This window comes from Mastacembelus armatus, chromosome 20 (assembly GCF_900324485.2).
Source record: "Mastacembelus armatus chromosome 20, fMasArm1.2, whole genome shotgun sequence".
Classification (NCBI taxonomy): domain Eukaryota; kingdom Metazoa; phylum Chordata; class Actinopteri; order Synbranchiformes; family Mastacembelidae; genus Mastacembelus; species Mastacembelus armatus.
The window spans coordinates 5,976,838-5,997,890 of NC_046652.1; the positions used below are offsets into that span (position 1 = coordinate 5,976,838).

A 21,053-nucleotide genomic window follows, 5' to 3' on the forward strand; every position below is an offset into this window, starting at 1 on the left:
ACCTTTCTTCACGGTTCTGGCCCACACACACTCGTCCTCCATGGCGAGGAGTCGGGTTGCTGCAGGAGCGCTGACGGACCTGGAAGCCGATGCCACAACTAGTGCTGCAGGGAGACCAGGCAGTCCAGGGAGTCCATGCTCCATTTCTATGCAGTGGCAAAAAACAAAATCCGTCAAGCTTAATTTAGCTGCTGATGGAGAAGTGATGGAGGCCAAAGGATGACAACAACAAGATTACAGCTAGAAGATATTAATTACAAAAATCATGTGAATCCAATAAGTTTATGACAGTATAATAAATGTCTTTGTTTTTATCATAGAAGATTTAGAATATGGGTTTAATTTGGAAGATGAACCATACCATATGCTTTTCAGTTTCGGGGTATAAATTAATCTAATTAAGAGCATATGACTACAGTGAATAAATACTCTAGAGTCAGAAAGACATCTGTCTTTCTTATGCCAGATTACTTGTTTTGTTTAAGGCAAAATAAAAGCATTGGCTGAGAACCCATTTCTCATCATTGGTTGCAGAGAAGAAAGCCAAAACCTGTAGATCTTGCACTATGATGCTATTTAAAAAATGAATCTATGTAGGTCATATCAAACTTTCAGTTATTCCTGAAAGGTACATACATAACATTGGTTATTGCCTGCCCTAAATATCACACTGATGCAATGTCATGTGGCTTGTTCTGATAAAGAGGGAAGACAAGTAATTCTTAATAATCTGAAGCTCAACGATTTAATTGACCAGTCAAGTCGATTGAAAATAAGTCACTATTCTGAAACGCAAATAATAGCTCAAGAGATGTGTACTATATAGAAAGCACTTCTGTACTTTATAGCTTATATTCGAGGATCACTGTTTAATCATGAATTTGATATTGTTTTTCTAGTAAGCAGATCTTTTGCTTGGGTTCTGGAAACTTGTGACAAACATGAATCAATACTTTCAGACATTTGTTAAAAAAAAAAAAAAACAAAAAAAAAAAAACAACTGCTTGATTAAAAACTTGAGATATTCTTAGTTGTTCTTACTCATAAGCTAAAAAAGCTATCTACCTTGAAAGAATATGTTCCCTTTCCCCCGTTGGCAGTATGCAGAAAAATGAGCCTCAGCAGCAGCATGTCAGTTAATTTTAACTCTGAGAGTGTTATAATCAGTAACATGTCAGCTGAGAAAGTGAAAAAAATAATACCCAATCAACACTTGTCAGCCCAAAATAACTGACACTGGTAAAACTTACTGCATGTGTATAATAAGTGTCGATGCAGGGCATACATTTATCTATCTCTTTAAATCATTACCTATACTGTCTAGACAGACAGATATATAGTCAGAGATCACTGATAAAAACAAAAGAAAAGATTTACAGATGTTTTTGGTACTTCATCAAAAAAATATACCTTGAGCAGTTGGCAACCTCCACACTAATCCCATGACACTTCTGGCCGCCACACTGAGGTGCAGGGTTATCACAAGCTCGTGTTCGACACAGACAGGACCCTGCACTGCCGCCATCATTATGGCTACATGTGGACCATCCTGTCCAGGCACCAAAGCCTCCATCGACCGTCACATTGCGGACCTGTTAGGAACAAAAGTGCCAAAAAACAATTTGAGAGTAATGGCCTTTCTCAGAAACTGGCCATTGCATTAGACCAATGCTCTCAGGAACGTGTTGCTCTGGGAAATGCAGCCCAAGGCTTACAGCTACAGAAATCAATTTCTCTCAAATAGATGCAAAAATAACTGCATTACATCACCTAAAGCACATTCAAAATTGTGCAGTTATAGGGACAAAAATATGCCATAAACATGTGGAAGATATATGAAAACTGTCTGAGGATATGATGAGATTTCAGAATAGCAAAAGAGAGATTCAAAAAGGCAAACAAAAGCTATGAATGGACACACTGAAAGGACAAAAATATGAGGAAATAAATGTGGCCATATAAATAGATATTTGAAGCAAAACAAAATGAAACAGGAAGGCTCCAATATTACAGGAGCTATAAATTACGGGTGATGTCCTGGGTATACAAGCTGAATACAAAAAAGCACCGGTGTGAGATTCAGAGCTGCAGATGATATGAGCCATGTCACTAAAAACATTTCAGGGTGATTTAAAAATGTAAAGAACACTTTCATTTATTCTATATAATCACATAATTTATAGCTCAGACGTTATCCAATTTATGCTGTGCTTTTGTCTGTAAAAATATAAAAGTAAAAAACTAAACAAATAAATGATTGAATCCTTTTACCAGTGAAATGAGTACATGCGTAATTTCTTTCATTAAAATGAGAGGACATAAGGGAATGGACACCAGCAAGAGAATGACAGATCAATTTGAAAGGAAAATGAATAATGTTTTATGCTGAATATAAGAGAAATACTTTAGTTTTCACAGAGTACATGTCAAGTTGTCTCTTTTGGTATTCTACAGGAAATTGTAACATTTGTTTCTGAAGTGGAGGATGATTATAATCACTTTAATGATTATAATCACTTTAATGCAAGCTGAGTAGCTTACAAAATTGAGTTTACATTACCTAAGTAAAAACTTAAAAACCGTTAAGACACAGAGCAGGGAGTGAGCCCTGTATCCTTCCTACAAGTGCAGAGAAGCGAAATATTGCTTGTCTCCATACAGGTGTGAGGATGAGGTGCCACATTTGTTAGCTTGCCATTACAGTATGTTGGTAAAGCATATGTCTTGTCTCTGCCTAAACAACACAGATCAATGTGTAAACTCTTGACTGGCCTCCAGTTCCAGACTTCCACTTTGCAAATGAAAGCATCAGAGCAAGCATTCAGCCACTTAAGCATTTTGTTAATGGATACACAGAGATAGAACTGTGAGAAATAACCAGCTTTTTTGAAGTTCACATTATGACATTGAATTGTTTAAAGAAGACAGTTTTCCCATTTTGGTTTGGCTTTAGAACCTGCATTATATGGCCATTTCTATATGTCAGCATACAAAGTTTCTACTGCCAAAGTAGGTTGCTGCCAAAGGTTAAGTGAGTAAATACATAGTCTATCGGTGGTGTGGGCAGTGGTATGTGTCCACCTGAAAATAACGAATTAATGGCTGCACTGTTGCTGAGAACATGGATATTATCTTTGATTGGATACTGCATTTAATTTACATTAACGCATGAATATGTGCATTTCTGCATTCATAGCGTCATTTTAAACAGTTTGTACTTCCAAAATGCTTTAGAGCTCACAAACATCTATAGTATTATTGTATAGATAATACTCTGGAGTTTCATTTTGTAAGTTTATCTTATTTCCAGTCCCATAACAGTTAAGCTGGGATATTTCACAAAGGAATTAAAGTAATAGCTTGACATTTTGGTAAATGCACATATTTGTTTTCTTTTCCAATTTGTCCTTATAATAAGTGTCTGAGGCCAAGAGGCAGTTAGCTTAGGTTGAAACATGGGTGAAACATGGGTGAACAGAGAGCAATGGTTCTGTCCAAATATTTAAAAAATCCACTATCTAAAGCTCACTTATTAACAAGCTGCATGGTGAGTCTCTATGCCAATCAAAATCTATTCACCATGACTTCATATTTACTTTACAGACATCAGCACAGATTTTCTCATCTAACTTTCAGCAGGATGCAAATTTGGCTGTTTCTCAAAACACATTTTTTTAAGAATTGTTGTATATTATAAGCAATATGTATGCAATGTAACTAGATTCAGGTTGAAAATATCACTGTGTGTGTGACAATGTAATGTGCATGAAAATGTATTACTGTATGTTTTTTTTACAACATACAGAAAAAAAACAAAAAAACAAAACTGTGACAATTATAATGTCTCTGCCTGTTTACACACATATGCATCCATAATTGTATATGTCTGAATGCATATGTGGATGCAGGGTTAGCCAAGTTTCTGCCAGAGTTTTGCTGACAGATGCCCCTAGGTGCTCAGAAGCTTAAGTGCCAAATATTCCACTGAGCACGAAGCCACATAAAAGGATCTAGAGGCACACAGCACTCTCCGCTGTGACTGGCTTGAAATGATGTCTCTGAAAAGCAGAGCCATGCTGAAATTGAAAGGCTTACCACCCTCTAACACTGGCCCCAAATTTGATGCATGTTAAAATAAATTGAAGAGCTGTTTTGCTAATGAACAAGCAGTCAGAGGTGAATGATCGAGGCAGTGCTCTTGATCATTCCTGGGGAACAACCCGCTCCCTTAAGTCAAGCTGTTTAGCTCCAAGATGCCTTGCTCTGAGGACATGTTTCTTATCCAGGGTTTAGGGGGTTGTTGCTTGTGAGTTTGTTAAGAGAATACAGAACAGTCTATAGCTTTCAGGGAGGACATACATTAATGTGAGTATTAAATTCACGTGGGGAGGAGAGTGAATGTCAAGATAACTGTATTGTCTATCAACTTTAAAGTTTGAAAGTAAAGGGAAACAAATAGGCAAGTGAATTACAATGAGGTACCACACCAGGCAACTGCACAATGATACTCACAGGACATTTTGTGATGCTCTGCTCCCATTGGCTCATTCTGACACTTTCCTCCAGTGTGGTGCATTTCTTGAGCAACAGATCCCAACCACAGTATGGGTCCCTGGCCCCGACACATGCTCTGAAAGGACAGAAAAGATTGCTCATAATGGATTTCCATTAAATGTGTGAAGAAAGATGGCTGTGCATCATGGCAGGACATGAAATCAAACGTCAGGTTGGAGAGGGAGATTGTGGAAAAAGGTAAAAGATAAAATAGCAAAAATGGGGGAAGGAAGGAAAGCAGTGTAGAGGGAGAGAATTTGATGGAAAGAGAGTTGATCTGAAATAAAAATTAACATAGAAGAGAGGGAAGAGAGAAGCTAGTCAGAGAAAAGAAAGGCAGGATAAGAAATGTTAAACCTCAATGTAGAGCATTGGGATGCTTGGCAATGCTTACATTGCATCAGCATCATAAAATGATGTCTTAACACAATGTGCTCACAGATTTTTCAAGTAATCTTCAAGCGAAGCACCAGGATTATAGTTTTGTGTTTGCATACACACATATATATCTGACACAAAAAGCTTATCAGTCTAACAAATACTCACTGTGAAGATACTGTGGCAAAGATAGTCAGATCTGCTTCAGGTGTTTTATTGAGTGCAATAAAAAGCCTGATGTTACTCTTTTCATGCAAATATGACTCTGTGGTGACAGCACAATGATATATCTCTGAGCCACAGGCTTTGACGCAGCCTGACATGCCCCTAGTGAAATGTAACCAAAGTTGTCCGTGGGTTTCATAACAATGAACTGCATAGACACAAACACAGATGCACTTAGGCAAAGACACATGATCATATGCATTCATCCATATGAAAATGTACAAAGGAAAACAGTCACGTTTGCCAGCACAAACAGGGTGGCTGACGTAGTGTCTGGGTGTCTAATATAAAGCAGAGAGCTATGGGTTATATGTGCCTGGAAAGAGATATCGGAGGTGACAACAGTAGTACAAAATGAAAGGGAGAAGGAACAAGCTAATACCTGTCTTTCAGAGGGCCTTAAGGGTCTTGCAGATGGTACACCACCCATCAGTGAACCACACAGCCAAACAACGACAGACAGCCTTCTAATATTTCAAACAGGTAAACTTCAAAGAAATGTCAGTGATGAACACAATAATGCTCCCTGATGTCAGTCTGTGTGCATGGCTTTATTTCTGACTCTTTTGCCCTCTCTTGAGAAAAAAATGGAAAGAGGTGATGAAGTGCTACGGCATGTATCAAAGAGTTACAGCAGTAATAGGAAACCTTAACTCTTCTGTGTATTCCAATAACAGCTCATTGTGCCAGAGGTAAGGAATGCAGCTGTGATTCTTTTTCTGAACGTAATGATGGAAGGGAACCTAATCATATGGTGAGTCTTCACACCACTCTCAGGTTTCTGTTGCCCTGGATGGAGCGTCTTCCAGACAGAGATATCCATATATCTGATAAACACACACCCAGCTGCACCAGAAATGTATGCAGCAGTAATTGCAAGGTTTTGTGCGCAGGTCAGTGGCAATGACAAGTAGACACTGAGACAGACAGAGGGCATCCATGAGCAACTCCAGTGGCTCAGACAAAAGCTGATTTACAGGGTTTTAAATCTCAGCAAAGGCCCCTGACCAGCACAGGCCTGCCCCTCTCAGATAAAAAACATCTCATGAAAGAGGGAGCTTTAAAACTTTGCTGTGAGCACATTTGCTTTTGACAGTTTCCAATGAGATTAATGGTGTTTGTGTGTATATGCACTCACTCCCTGCTCTTGTGGTAGTTGCATCTCTTGAGCGGGATCTTGATGACCTGGTCTCTTACACCCACATAAAGCTCACTGCGACTATGCAGGATCAGCAGGCTTCGGATCGGCTGCCTCTTCCTGGGCGGGAACAACTCGATCTCCTCCAATAGACAGCTCCCCATGGACAGGTTGAGAGGGGAAAGCACTTTTCTTATAGTTCCATAATCTGGAAGCAGAAGGAGGAAGAGAGGAGTTGGTCACCAAGAGGAAGGCGGGTGGTAATCTTTATGAAAAAAGTTAAGGTCGTGGACAGGAGAGGCAGGATAAAAATACCAGAGTTTCAGAAACAACAGAAATATATCCTAGACACACAAAAATGTGCACAAGATGATTTGAACTTCATATGAACCACACATAATAAGACTGGTGGTGGCTGATGTCCCAAACTTGGTTATGGCAAGAACATCAGTTTAAATTAAACCAGGAAACAGTGAGGGCACCTGAATTCATGGTTTCTGGCCTACTTTTCCAGCAGATGAAACAACCCTGTATTTCTAAAATAAGAGAGTGTGGAAATCAGTGCCATTGTGAATATGCCCTGCCCTGACCTTTACTTTATGTAAGATAGGCCTCATGAGATGAAGTTAGGGGCAGATTTCCTTCTGGGAGGGCTAATGCAAACATTGTCTATTATACATGCAGTCCCCTGGGTAAAGAAAATATAATTAGGTGCACAGTAGTACCAGAAGGGTGAACTTCCAATAGACTTTCAATGTAGGGAATGTAAAAGTTAAGTATTGCCCCAAGCAATGTTGAGCAGTAACGATATTGGCTGCGATAGTCTCTCTGTATTCAGTAAATAGACTGGCCCGGGATGGCGTAGGAAAAGCAACTAGCTGCTACCAGAAAAGGCTCCCAGTAGCTCCAAAGTTTTCTCATTTACTTGTTTACATGCTTTTTTGTTAACATTAGTCACAAGTACGTTCAAGATTCAGCTGATTTTGTTCAAAGCCAGTGGACATGTAAACACCAAAGCTTTAATGTACTTTACACTTACCCTTCCCAATAAATACAGTAAACACATGTTCTCATCCTCTCTGCAGTACTATACTTTAGTCTTATACTTGTTGCTCCTGTAATTAATGTTGTAATTGCTGTAATTTTTACTTCCATTGCTCATGTTTTTTCATTTTTCTATTTTATTATTTTATTTCTAATTTATGTATTTCTCACTATTTCATAATTTTATTGTATTTACTTCTCTTCGTCTTTATGCGACTCCAACACTTATTCCCACCTTTGGTATCAGTAAAGGTATAGTCGATGCATTATTGTCTGATATTGCAGGTGCTAAAATGCTGAATATGTGAATTGTATGTGGCAACTTCTTTTATGTTTTAAGGCACATTTGATGGATCCAGTCTGAGGAACACAAGCAAAGTAACAAATATAACAAATTATTTTTCACTGTTGATTCATTGCAAAATTAATGTAATTATCTTTTGCATTCAACTTCATTTTATTCATACATTAAGAGTAAAATGCTGCTGTTGTACTGAATCTGCTGCAAGCCACAAAATAATGCTATACCGTGACTTCTTCAGATTTCAACCTGGAGCTATCAAATTCTCCACAATGGCTCCAATCAGCAGAGTGCATTTAAGTGTTAATAATAGCATGTGATTAAGCAGAGGATGTGTGCTACCCATTTGCCTTGGCAGTATTTCAAATGTTTTCATTAATGTCTGGTTAGTGTCTGGGGAACTTGCCTTGCTTGTGTGGGTAGCACTGGTTCAATGCTACATTGGTCATAGCACCATGCAAACAATAAGAGGGGAGTTTTTGAGGGAGATGCCAAGCACGGAGGCAGTGAACTGGAACAGGTTATGTTTGTGTGTATGAGTGTGTGTGGTTGTACTGCATGTGAGAGATCCTGAAATAACACCACGACAGGAAGATCATGTTGACATTTCCCAGTGGGCTTATGGCACATTAGCACAGTGAAGTGGGTCACTACATTCAAATCCTGTTCTGTACACCCATTCATAATCCATTCTGTGTGTAATCATAACACTGAACAGACACTGGTGCATTTCTGGTGTCTTGTTTTTAGTGCTTTGCCGAGTCAAACATCACATACTGTTACACCAGTATGATCGATCAGCTGCCTGATAAGCAGACAAACCACGCAGTTCAGACAGGGAAAGTGTGTAAGGGTTAAAAAAGAGCTATGTGTGTGTGGCTATTTAATGCTGTTTACAGTCTCTTTGTGACGGACTGCACATGAGTGATATGTGGTGTAATGTGTGTATTCTGTCAGTGCCTGTGGAGGACATTTGGAGGTAAGACGTTATTGAACTTATGTCATAAGACTAAGCATTGATGTCTCCTCAGAACTACAAAACCACTGTCTTATGAACCGTCTGCATGGTTTGCACACTTTCAATGTTATGTAGCCTAAGGCTCTTTGAGGCTTTCCAGTCTAGTCATTAGACTTGTTGACTTGTGTCATTAGACTCATTGACTTGTGTAGTACCATTAGCCTAGAGGAACATTGTCTCATCTTACTATGCACTGCATGAGCTGTACATGGTTGAAATGACAATTAAAAAGCTACCCTCCCACCCAGCTCAAGCCATTAAGCTTAGGCAACAATCAAACATCACATACATAGAAAAACTGCCTACACACTGACAAAGCAGCAAATTAAGTCTTCACAATAAAAGATTAAAAAAAATCTCTCAAGTGAAATAACCAAAATTTTACTGGTGGAAACAAATAATCTTAGAAACCTACCAGTAGCCAAGTATATGATGTGAAACAGCATGTCCTTCCCCTGCACCACATCCACTGCCACATGAGTGAAGCGCACATTGTCCTCCATAAAGTAGGGCACTGGGACCACGGGTTGGACCACTTCATGCATCAGCAAAAACTTCTGAGCATCCTGCAGGTTTCTTTCAGTCAAGTTCACATATGAGCCAGAGTCGATGGTACCACACTGTGAGGGTAGGGAAATCAAATAAGAAAAGGTTTGACTGACTACATTAATAAAAGCTGATCTCTTTGGGATCACAAGCTTTGTTATAAGCTTAAGATTTTGTGTCTAGGAGATAGGAAAAGAGAGGGGCTGTATGATTAAATGAACAAGGCTTTAAAGTCAATTGCAGCCTTGTTGTAATTTTTGGCACACAACCTTTGGCTGTGGAGTCAATACTCTGAAGCTAATGGAAGGAATGTGAACGATTGTTTGCCTAAGCAAGTAGTCATCACTTTATTTTTTTTTCCTCTATGCATATTGCTAGTTGGTTTTATTGTTATTTACCCCAATAGTGATGTTTCAACTGATTGTTTTTTTTTTACCTGTAAAATAGGTAAATATCCTAAAATATAGGATATTTTCATGTTTAGAGCTTCATTGCTGCAATTCAGAACATTTTTAAATGTTTCCTTTAAATGTGACATCATTCAAAGAAAGGACTCCAAACAAAATAAAAGAAAACATTGCAGTTGCAATAACTAGAATATCTCATATAAACAGGTAGATTTCAGCGTCACAAATTAAGTTCTCCTCCTGTGTCCCAGCAGAGTTTTGCTGTACAAAAGCAAAGTGTCATGGTAATTGAATATCATGACAAATATGCAACTTATAAAATTTTTCACCACGCTCATTTATTAAAGGTAGTTCAATAAAGTGAACTGTTTCTAAACTGGAGTTAAAAAATGAAATACAATCAAAGGTTTAGTTTATATTTTTGTGCTACTGCAGGTTGCAGAAAGTCAGTTAGTAGAAAGTTTTTAACTAAAATATGACAAAAAAGTTTATTTAAATGACATTATTATAACTGTATTTCTTATTTCTGGGAAATAAATACATAAATGATCTTAGTTGACATTTGATATATTGCTTTCAAAACCAAAAGAGGCTCTGACCATCATTACACAATGTATTACACTATAGCTGCAATAAGAGGCATAATGAGCCATTGTAGCTTTAATTGTGCACTAAAAACTAACTACAGTATATCACTGTTAATACAGCATATCATTTTTAACTTTTTAAATAATAGGTTTTGGTGATTTTTATTTCTTAATGTAAAAAAATAATTAAAAACCCACCAAATGCACAGAGAACCACATTCCCACACAGCTGGGTGATAATACAGCTGTTGTTCTTTGCTCAAGCAAAGTTGACATTTTGATACCCAATTTTCACATGACAGTGACAATATTTTTAAGGGTGAAAATGTACTGTCTTTGTTCCGCCAAGTAGAGTGGGACAAGGTGAGACTTAAAGCCAGTGGAGCTGAGGCAAAGCTGGAGGAGTTAAGCTGACCATGCACTTCGTGTTCGTTAAAAGAGCTCCCAGGCTTGGGTGAGGATTGTGGACTGAGACCCTATCTTCAAAGAATACACCTAATCTAGGGCAGAGAGCAAAGGAAACAAAAATAATCTATGCTTGACAATTACACAAATCCAAATACGAGATACTGTTTTTTTTTAACATGGTATCTCAGATGAACAGCCTCATCAATAAAGACTAAAAACTTGTCCTTTGGTGGTGATTAGTTCCTGCCTACTAGCTACAGTAGCAATAGCATGGACACTTTATACAGATCAAGCCCTAAACTTCTGTGGGCTGACAGATGAAAATTACAGAGGGCTTCCCTGAGACGTACATTGGATCACCACCCTTGCCACACCAGGAGATAGGAAATTAAAGCCCTTAGGGACTGAGAAATAAACATGTGCCCCTTAAATATGCCTTCTGCTACATAAAAACATATATCTACAGTTTTCTTTTGTAGTTTGTCCTTACATTGCATACACATGTAGGAAACCTTAATTGTTTGCATGATTGTATTTCTGCCACAGACAAAATTAGGTGCTCTGACACTGTGGGAATCAATGACATATGCAATTTTCAAAGATGGATGCTGTGATTTTCAAAGTACAGTGGAGTTTAAAGACATTGTTTAGCTGAGGGTCTATGCTGTCTCGCTCATCATCATCAACACCCTTTTCTTAGCCACAATAAGTGCCAGTGAGAATTTTGTTTGCTTTACAGCATGCTTTTGCAGAACAAGCTTTTGTTTGTTTGTTTGTTTGTTTAAAAGGTGGCCCGCATTATTTAAAATGTCACCTAAAATGTAATTATAATATTTTGTAAATTTTGGCTCCTATTCAAAACAAAACAATCTTGTTGCACTTTAAATGCTTAAAACAACAAAACTTTCCACTGACATTTGCCCCACAGTCTAACTCTAGCATATTTTTCCCATGTGGAGCCTAACAATGAATGTGTTTTTACAAAAAACAGCTACAGTGTGACAGAAAATTTATACAACATAGAGGACAGTATCAGCTCCCTGTGCATAAAAAAACATGACTCATAGCCTGAATAAACCCAGCAGCATCGTTCTGTGTGTTTCAAATAAATGGGGAGGATTTTCTTTGCAGACAGACAAGCAATTAAACACTCAATCAATGACCAGTGTACATGTTGGGTAATGAGTTGACAGTGACAATTACCCTTTTATGGCCACAATCTATAACCTCAGTTTTTGTGGGTGTATTTTTGTACACAGAATATGTATATGTGGGTTTTATGAATGCTAGTCTCTTGCAGGTATGTGCATGTATATGTGCATGTGTGCTGGTTGTGTGCACAAAGGGATGACAACAGCAGTCAAGCCAGAAATCCTGCACTTGTAAATCTAATCCCCCAGCATTGACAAATGCTTGATGAAGATGTCACTGAAACCTAGATAAAGTGTGAATCGGTCCAGTGGTGAGGAGCAACTATTGTGTGCTTAAGTGGAGAGATGTGGATGAAGAACAGATTCTGGTTTATCCTTGAGAAACAGTCTCATGAAAGCTACATAGGCTTCAACACACAGAACCCCCTCTGTGATGTACCTACAGTATACTGAACAGAACAAATACATGGTCAGTGTTGGCCAAATATATGAATTTGTTTGTTTTTTTTAAGCTAGGTGCATTTCACTCAGCTAGATGCTGGCACAGATACAGTATGTGAATACGTGATGGCAGCAAGCTGCTTTCTACAGTACATATTCATGGATTTGTGCATCTGTTGTTTTTAGTAAACTGTCACAGCTAGCACTTTTTCTGCATGAGAATTTCATTATAGATATGGGTGTGTAACTTCTCAAAAGCAAGCACTGAGAATGCTTATGCATCTGCTAGCTTGATGGAAACATTATCGAGGGGCCGTGATAGGAAACGTGGAAATGAAGCGCGTGTCACCCATTGGCAGCCAAACCTCAGAGGGAATTTAGAGCTGCTTGGATTAGCTTCTTCACTGTCTTCTAAGCTCAGTACAACTAAGGGACACTTCTTCTGCTAATAAAAGATTTCCAGTGTGTCATCACTATCAAGTAGCACCTCAAATCAGGATAAGTTGCCCTGGTATTGCTTAGTTTGCACCTTTGGCTTTTAGGAGAGAGTATAAACTTAAAGTGGTACTTGCTCAAAACAAGGACACTTTAGTAGAAAGACACCATAGTTCACGAACAAGGCTACGGGGAATTTAAAGATGTTTTTAATCTTCTCTGAGCAGTTGTGAAATATGTGTTCCATATGGCTCTGTCAGGATGAATAATCTTACTGATCTTTTGACTTAAGATCTATCATCAGATCAAAATTTCAATTTGTCTTGAACTTTGGTTTGTGACTCAACACCTGGAAAAAGTTTGCCATTTTATAACAGTCAAGTCAGACAGTAGAGAAAGACAGAGTCATTTTTTACATGTTGATATTAGTCAAAGAGCTGCATCATTTTGTATAACTGCTAGTTTGGTTGTAGACAATGTCAAAAGATCAAGGTTATTCAGTATAAAGTTTTGTTACCTGAAAGTCCGGGTTGGGGTTGGGGTAGGGCAGCCAGGCCGAACGTGAGTTCTCCTGATACTTGAAAGGTCCATTGAAAACCTGTGATATGGCACTGAGATTGAAGGCACACACTGCAGATGCAGCAATGCTGTTTCTGAATGTCAAGAAGAGAAAAAAAACACCCAGCAAAGTGAAAAGAGTTAATGGTGGGGATGATGGGAATGATGAGAGAGAAAGAGAAAAAGAAAGAGGTAGAATATATTAAATTTAGAAAAGGACACCCTAGCAATAGTAGAAAACTGTCCAGATTGTGTTGGTACATGTATTTTGTAAAGCTGACCTCTGTGTGTTTATATTGCTCTGAGCCAACAATACAAATCAAATAGTGGACAGACTGACGCAGAAGCTGGAGTAAGTGATCGTCATTATCGGATTACAAATGCAGCTATAGGACACAATTAAGCTGTTCGGCTGGTCTGATTAACTGTACAGATCTCGAGTGTGAAATAGAGCTTTGACTTTTTAAGCTGTCAGTTTCAACAAGTACGAGTCTCCTCCCTCTGAAAAAAGTAAAGAATGAGAGTATTAAATCTCAACTGTGAGGTTTGGGCAGTGTGAATTACAGTCCAATGTTGCTGTTCATTAAACTCTTTCCCTGCAGGGGAAATGTTTCTAATATCCTTTAGAAGACTTCTTTTCAATATTGTGAATACATTAAACATAAAGAATATATCACTCAGCTTTTAATAATGTCTGTGCATGTATGTGTTTATGAGAATGAGGAAGCAGAAAAAAGCAGAAAACAAAAGGCAGGATGTGGTGATATTTGTGAAATTATAAAGTAATAATTTTCATCTATGAATGCATTCCATTTCTTACATCCTTCATATTTGTGGCTCAATACGCACCAATAATAAGAGAATATAAAAATCAAAAACTAAAATCTATCATATACACAAGTATTCAGACCCTTATTTCATTATTTTGTAGATGCCCTTCTGGCACCAGTTACAGGTTTGAGTATTCCTGGGTAAGTCTCTACAAGCTTTTCACACCTGGATTTGAGCAGTTTATCCCATTCTTCCTGTCAGATCATCTTAAGCTCCCTCAGATTGGATGGGAGGTGTCTGAGAACTGAAATCTTCAGGTCTCTACAAATTTTCTGTGGGATTTAATAGGCATTTCACACATACAGATTCTAAAAGCTGACCAACCTCTAAGAGGAGTCATCCATAGCATGATGCTGCCACCACCATGCTTCACCACAGAGATGGTATTAACCAGGTGATGAGCTGCTTGGTTCAGTTTTTGTCTTACCAGCCTAGAAAATCGTTTTTGCTTATGCTCTCTGAGACCTTTAAATGCTGCTTGGGAAACTTCAATCAGGCTGTTGTATGACTTTTTAGTTACCATTAAGTGTTGAAAATATAGGATCCCCGCAATCTTTAAATTTAGAAGTGTATTTATCAGCACTGATTGGACTGAGATGGAGCTGAGAAGAATGTGTAAATTTACTGCTGCACATACGTACATATATCTGAACTGCAGTTCAGAAGTTATGTCTTCTGCTACACATTTTTGTTAAATAGCTGAAGAATGATTTGATCTGAATGCCTGTGAAAGTCTCCTCTGTAATCCTAAAAAGTGAGACACAATACAGACATACATCTGTGTTGGTATTTTTCATCTGATTTTAACATGCTGTGATTGGGAACTCAAATTGGTGCATCCTTCACAGTCTAAATTGCATCAATCAAATGTAGTTCCAGTTTTGTAAAACTGGAATGATTGCGGAAAATAACTTTTAAACATCAAAAAATGGAATCAAAAGACAATTAATTTAATCTGATTATTTACAAAGACTGATTGACCTTCAAAGAAGTTGCTAGCACATTACAATAAAAAGAGAGAGTTAAAGGAAAAGGAACCATTTTTTGTGGTAAAGAAAATTAATTTGGCTTTACAGAATTATATAAGTACAAAATTAAATGTATGCACACAAATCACTTTGTTGAATAATTTATGATGTATATAATGCAAATTCTGAAACATACAATGTGTGGGAGTAAGTTGCTACCCTACATGAATGAGCAGTATCTCAGGGTTTGGTCATGAGTGATGATACGTTGGAGAATGATACTGACAGGCATATTTGTGCAATGTCAGCAGTAATGCAGGAATTGTACAGGACTAACATAGTTAAGAGAAGCTGAGTCAAAAGGCAAAGCTTTCAATGTACAAGTCAAGCTTCATTCCAACAGTGACTTATGGTCACATGCTTTTGGTTGTGAGATTGTGAATAACAGCAGCTAAAATGAGTTTCCTCCATAGTTTGGCTGAACTCAGCTTTAAAAACAGGGTATACAGTATGAATCTTGGAGCAGAGCTGCTACTCTTTTGCACTGAAGCAGACATTTGGGATACAGGCACCCAGTGAGGATGCCTCATGGGTGCCTTGCTTGTATCTGGGCATGCCCAAGTGGTAGGAGGCCCCAGGGTAGACCCAGATGCTGGAGGGGGCCACATCATTTGAAGGACGTGGTTTATAAAAGCATAAACTTTGTAGCCTTGGACCATGTAGGCCAATCTATGGGTTGAAGTGAAATGAGACAGCCTAGTCTATGGAGGATTTTTCCATTTGCATAACCAACTTTTTCCGCAACTACTTTTGACTTATGAAGTGCTGCTCCTGTTGCCTAGCAACCTTCACAGCAGCAGTAGGACCATGGTACTGGGAAAATTTATTAATATTATTGTTAATGATGGAACGAGAATTTGTTTTTGTTATGTTCTCTTGGAGGAAAATGAGACGTTTCACTAGCAGCTTGAGGTTCTTAAGGCACTTGTTTTTAAACATAAATGTGTATTGTTAGGTATGTTGAAACCTCTTAGTTATACTTGTGTAAAAAAAGGGAACTTGGGCTCAGCACTTGTGTCCAGCATAATCAGTTTTCATCTCTGGCACACAAAGAATGTGGGATATGATGGGCCACAAATGATCCAACAGTTGAAGGCTGCATTTTCTATGCTGTGTATGCGGGATCCTTTGAAATAGGACAGCCTTGTCGCAACAATGTGATGCAATTGGCCTTCAAATGCATCCTTCAAAGGATTCGGCCTCTGAATTGAGACACACCTTATGTCTCTCCTCTAGCCTTTGAATGCCTAGGGGTCCACCAGGAGGAGTTGGAAAATGTTGCTGGGGAGAGGGACTTCTGGACTACCTTGCTGACCTTTCTGCCACAATGAACCGAGACCAGGTAAGTTAAAGAAAAGGGATGTGTAGATGTGTAGTGCATATACTTCTTTACAGGGTTAATGTTTTATGGAGTTAAAGTTGGCTTATGTTTTGAGCTAATTATAGCTCCTAAATCTAATGGTAACAATGGGCAACAAATGGCAATGAATGGTTGCTATCTAGAAATGATAAGCATGAGAAGCCTGCTATTGTTTATCTATGAAATCAACAACATATTATTTTAAAAATTCATTAGAATTTCAAAAATTACTAAGAATTTTAAGAAGCTAATTTGACACTAGTATCACTTTTAGCTTTATGTATTTTAAATATGTGACAGGTTAAGCAACAGTAATTCTTGGTTTACAGTAGCTAATTACTGTAAGTTAGTTAAGGATGTGGAACAAAATTATTTTGTAAATTATGAAGAAAGGCATTTATCATTACACTAAAAAAATCTTATGTTACTCACACATTGGTAGTAAAAATGCCATAGAGCAGCTCCAGCTCAGGTAGATAAAATGTTCCTTGCAGCTCATTGTAGTTGAAGGGGATTTCTCCTGGTCGGGAACAGTTCAGCCTGGCCTTCATGAAGGTGGTCCATGTGTCCTCCAGCAGGAAACGACCACCGATGTCATTCTTACAGACACGCCCGGCGCGGGAAAACACCAGTCGGCCACAGTCATGCTCTACTGCATTTTCTCGGAAGAAGAAGTAGGTGAAGTTGCCAATATCGTATGAAGAGACAAAGTTTGGTTCTGTTGAAAGAGAAGATACAAGAGGAGCATAAGGAGTTTGGAGAAAAGTCGCCAAGAGGAGTTAGAAGATACAGAAAGAAAACTTGAAGAAAGCCAAGAGAAAAATGAAGTGCAGAATCAAAGACAAAAAGAAAAAATATTTAAGGCTGTGAGAGTAAGAGAGTGGAAGAGCAAGTGTTATGACTGATTGACTCTCAGTGCCTGTGAGCCCACACAACAGCAGGTGATCAGGATTAATAACTACAGGCCATGTTATTAATGGCATTGTGTTGTAATAAGAAAACTCATTTTTCACTCCACAAACATAAAGGTTAGGATGAGAAATGACCAAAACAGGTGTAGCGTAATAGCTCTCACCCTATCTGAAACACGCGACCTCCACGTCACGGCTAAAGCGTTCATCTTTATGTATGACATTATTGAATCCAAACTCACACTTTATCCCTGCTGACAGTGATTCAATTCACCTTTAAATGAAACTGTTTCCCCCTCCGCATTTCAAACCCTCTTTTCCCCTGCACCTTTGGAGGGCAGTGTAGGGGGAGACAGGAAAAAAAATCAATTCCACATAAAATTAGTTATTAAACCTTTTCCCAGAGGGTTGCTGCAAAACAATGTATGTGGTGGCTTTTAATTTATTTTTTCAATTTAGCTTAAATGTGAATCAGATAAAAGTCAGTTGCTGACAAGATACTGATTGACCTGCTCCATAGGCTGGACACCTTAAGCTGTCTGAAGTTCTCCAATCTTCTCTGAGAAGGTACTGCTTGTATGCGGCTGAGCTTTCAGAGAAAAATACATTCTAGAAAATTAATTCTAGAAAATTCAGTTCTATGCTGCTAAAGAAAGTATGAGATAAATATAATGTTTTAGGTTCTTAGAAACTTAAGAAATTAATGCTTTTACAGATAAATGGCACCAGAATAATAATGAAGCAAGGATCTTCTTTTTAATCATTTGCTACATTACTTTGCACAACACAGTGGTATTTTGAGAAGGAATGCAATCCTTCAACTGAGAGAGACAGATTCCACCTCCCATGTTAGATAAGCATCTGCCATGCTCAAGTGACCTTGAGCAAAATACAAAATCTCCACAAGCCCCAATGCAGATTAATAGCTGTGAAGGAAAGAAAAAAGACAATTTTCCCCTTCATTGTGTTTCTCTCTATTTAAAATGCCCATTTATTTTTATGTAACAACTTGTACATATCTTTACATTACATCTGTACATTAATGTAACATCCATCTGGACCCATAACTTTGGCGAGTCCATACCGTTGAGCCACTTGGAGTTGTACTGGGCAGTACGTAATGGTGGCAGGCCACCCAGGCTGCGGTAGATGGCAGGATCTCGTCCAGAGAAGTCCATGGCCGTGGCAGCGTAAAGCTCCCCACTGGAGGTAATGAGGGCGGTGGAATTGTGGAGTGGGTTATAAGGACACCGAGCCATCCCGCTGATCTGATCATGGATCTCTGTCAGATTAGTCAGCTGCAATATAGAGAGAGAGACGAGGATGAGGTAGGCGCTGAACATGCAGAGGGAAAGTTGAAAGAGAGAAAAATAGGCGGTGATGGAACACAGACATTGCCTAGACACTATGAAAAGGAAATGATCTCTTGAGTTTTTGCAACAGAAGTATCCCTTGTGTTAACAAGCTAAAACAATAAGAAGCACTATGCTTGGGAATAAGATGCATTTCTTCTTATTTCTAAAAAAATGGGTCATTTTAGGAAATCTGCATAAAAATATAGGACTAGGTATTAAAGGGCATTTGATGAAATTGAAACTGGAGTCTGGTAATGTTTTGTTTGTCCCTGCCTATATGCAAATCACAGACAATACCCTCAGCTCATTATATTTTGTTTGGTCTGTATCTACAGCGAAGCACACACAAAGATATATATATATATATATACATACATACATATATGTGTGTGTGTGTGTGTGTGTATACCTTCTAGAGCAGGTAACATAATCAGAGAAACACATTTTGAATTATTAGCAACATAAAACATAAAGGACAGAATAGCAGCCTCATCTCTAATGAAACCATCTGTTAGGAAAGCAATAAAATTTCTAAATCGAGTTCCTCTTGACTGCAGTCATTCCTTGGTTTGGTTTCTGATGTCTGTGCAGGACAACCAGCTGCTAGTCTGGTTATAACATTATTATACCACATATTTGAGAAGCCTCTCTGGGTTGAAAAGAGGCTTGATGTGAGATGCAGTTTTGCCTTGCATTTTGCCTTTGAATATGAAGCCAAATCCATCTTCCTCCTCCTTAAAAATACTTTAGAGCATGACCCTGGCTTAGTCCTGACACACTACACTAGTTCCTGCTTAAACCATACACATCATAGCTCAGTGACTTAGCCTTGAATAACAAAAAGGAGTAATGCATTTTTTAAAATCCAAGATGTAATTATATTTTATGGTGCAAAAGTAAACACAATATATGGGGATTAAGTCATGGTTTGTGCTTCAGCCAAGTTCATCTAAGTTCTGTGCACAAATGCATGACACAAAATAGATTGCCCCAATCTGAGGTTTTAAAATCCACAAAAGATAATTTGACTCCATGCTTATTGGAGAAGACCTGGAGTGAAAGCAAAAGCCCCAGCCTTGAAAGATTCAACACTCAATCCATCTTCTCTCCTTACACATTTTCACTGACTGAATAATCTGTGTCCAGCTCTTCAACACACAAGGCCAGACTCCATTCAGGGCATGTGTTGGGAGAAACAGGCACCTTCTCTAGCCAATTTCCTGGAGATGGTCAATTTGGATCAAGAGTTAACTCGTACGACCTCTGCTCCACCCAAAACATAACAAAACAGAGAAACCCTGTCTGAGGTCTGCCGGCCTCAGATGAAAGCTTGGTATTCACAGGACTTTTTCTATGGGCTGGAATAGCCATTTTAAGGTCAACTGTGTCATTTAGAAAATCTAGAGCCAGAGTGATTAAAGATAGACTGGAGTGCATCCATTGCATTTTGAGGAAGTTGACTGAAAGTCGTCTCTATAGTGGACCCAGCAGCTGTGTGAGCAGGACACTGAAGTGACATTGAATGCCTCTCATAGAGACTTTTTAGAAAGAAACAGTTCACAGTTTAGCTGTGAGAATCCTTTGGGTGTTACGTATGGTGCCACTAAGACGCTATTCACCACTGAGAGAATTTTTAGCAGTGCACTATGACAGGAAATATAGCCAATCTATCTCTATATTTGATTTGGATTACCACTGATTTTCCACTGTCAACAGTTAATAAATAACTCATTCTAGAAGCTGTCTGTCAGGCGAGTATGAGGCAGAATGTCCAACCAATCAAATGCTGTGCATTGACTGATACTAATTTTAAAAAAATGAAAAAGAAAATATGTCTTTCCATTATCTATTGCAGTACTGCTACCATCCTGTTGGTTAACCTGTCAGTGGATGTGTCACATGCCTCACATATGTCATAATTTATTTGTTAGGTCTGATTCCACTGCACTTGGTTGCAGTTCGTTTTGCTACACCTCAGCTTTGTCTGGAAGACGACTTTTCCACCTCAGCTAAAAACGGAGATTTTGATTTTTTTTTTCTTTCTAAATTTGTGGTGTTTTCATGCATTTCATCCACGTTTTTTTATGTGCAAATTGAAAATACACATTCAAAAAAGTTGGACTGGAAACACACTGAATTGATTATGTTGATTTTCCATAATTCTAAATTAAAAAAAACTGCTGAGAGGGCTGAGTCATAGATAATGTCTATTCTGGCACTGTTGCTGGGTTAATATAGTTGATATGATAGGAATAGAGCGTGGAAATGTATAGTTGTATGTTGTGTGTGTAGGTCTGTAGAGTCAACGTGCTTGCAAATTCAGATAAACAAACAGTGTTATCAACTATCATCCAGACTTGGTTGTCAGTATAAAAAC

The 21,053-nt window shown here is 38.4% G+C and overlaps 1 protein-coding gene across 2 annotated transcripts in view; it reads right to left on the bottom strand.

Moving 5' to 3' along the window:
- The window catches only part of sema5a (sema domain, seven thrombospondin repeats (type 1 and type 1-like), transmembrane domain (TM) and short cytoplasmic domain, (semaphorin) 5A), a 122,259-nt gene that overhangs the window by 40,441 nt on the left and 60,765 nt on the right, over positions 1–21,053 (bottom strand). For both annotated transcript variants that reach the window (XM_026292898.1, XM_026292896.1), the window contains exons 7-14: positions 18,406–18,619; positions 16,843–17,128; positions 13,151–13,286; positions 9,074–9,278; positions 6,296–6,503; positions 4,513–4,630; positions 1,411–1,592; positions 3–146 (exon numbers count right to left, since the gene is read on the bottom strand). In XM_026292898.1, coding sequence (XP_026148683.1) covers positions 3–146; positions 1,411–1,592; positions 4,513–4,630; positions 6,296–6,503; positions 9,074–9,278; positions 13,151–13,286; positions 16,843–17,128; positions 18,406–18,619 — 1,493 coding nt within the window. The remainder of the gene's footprint in view (positions 1–2; positions 147–1,410; positions 1,593–4,512; positions 4,631–6,295; positions 6,504–9,073; positions 9,279–13,150; positions 13,287–16,842; positions 17,129–18,405; positions 18,620–21,053) is intronic.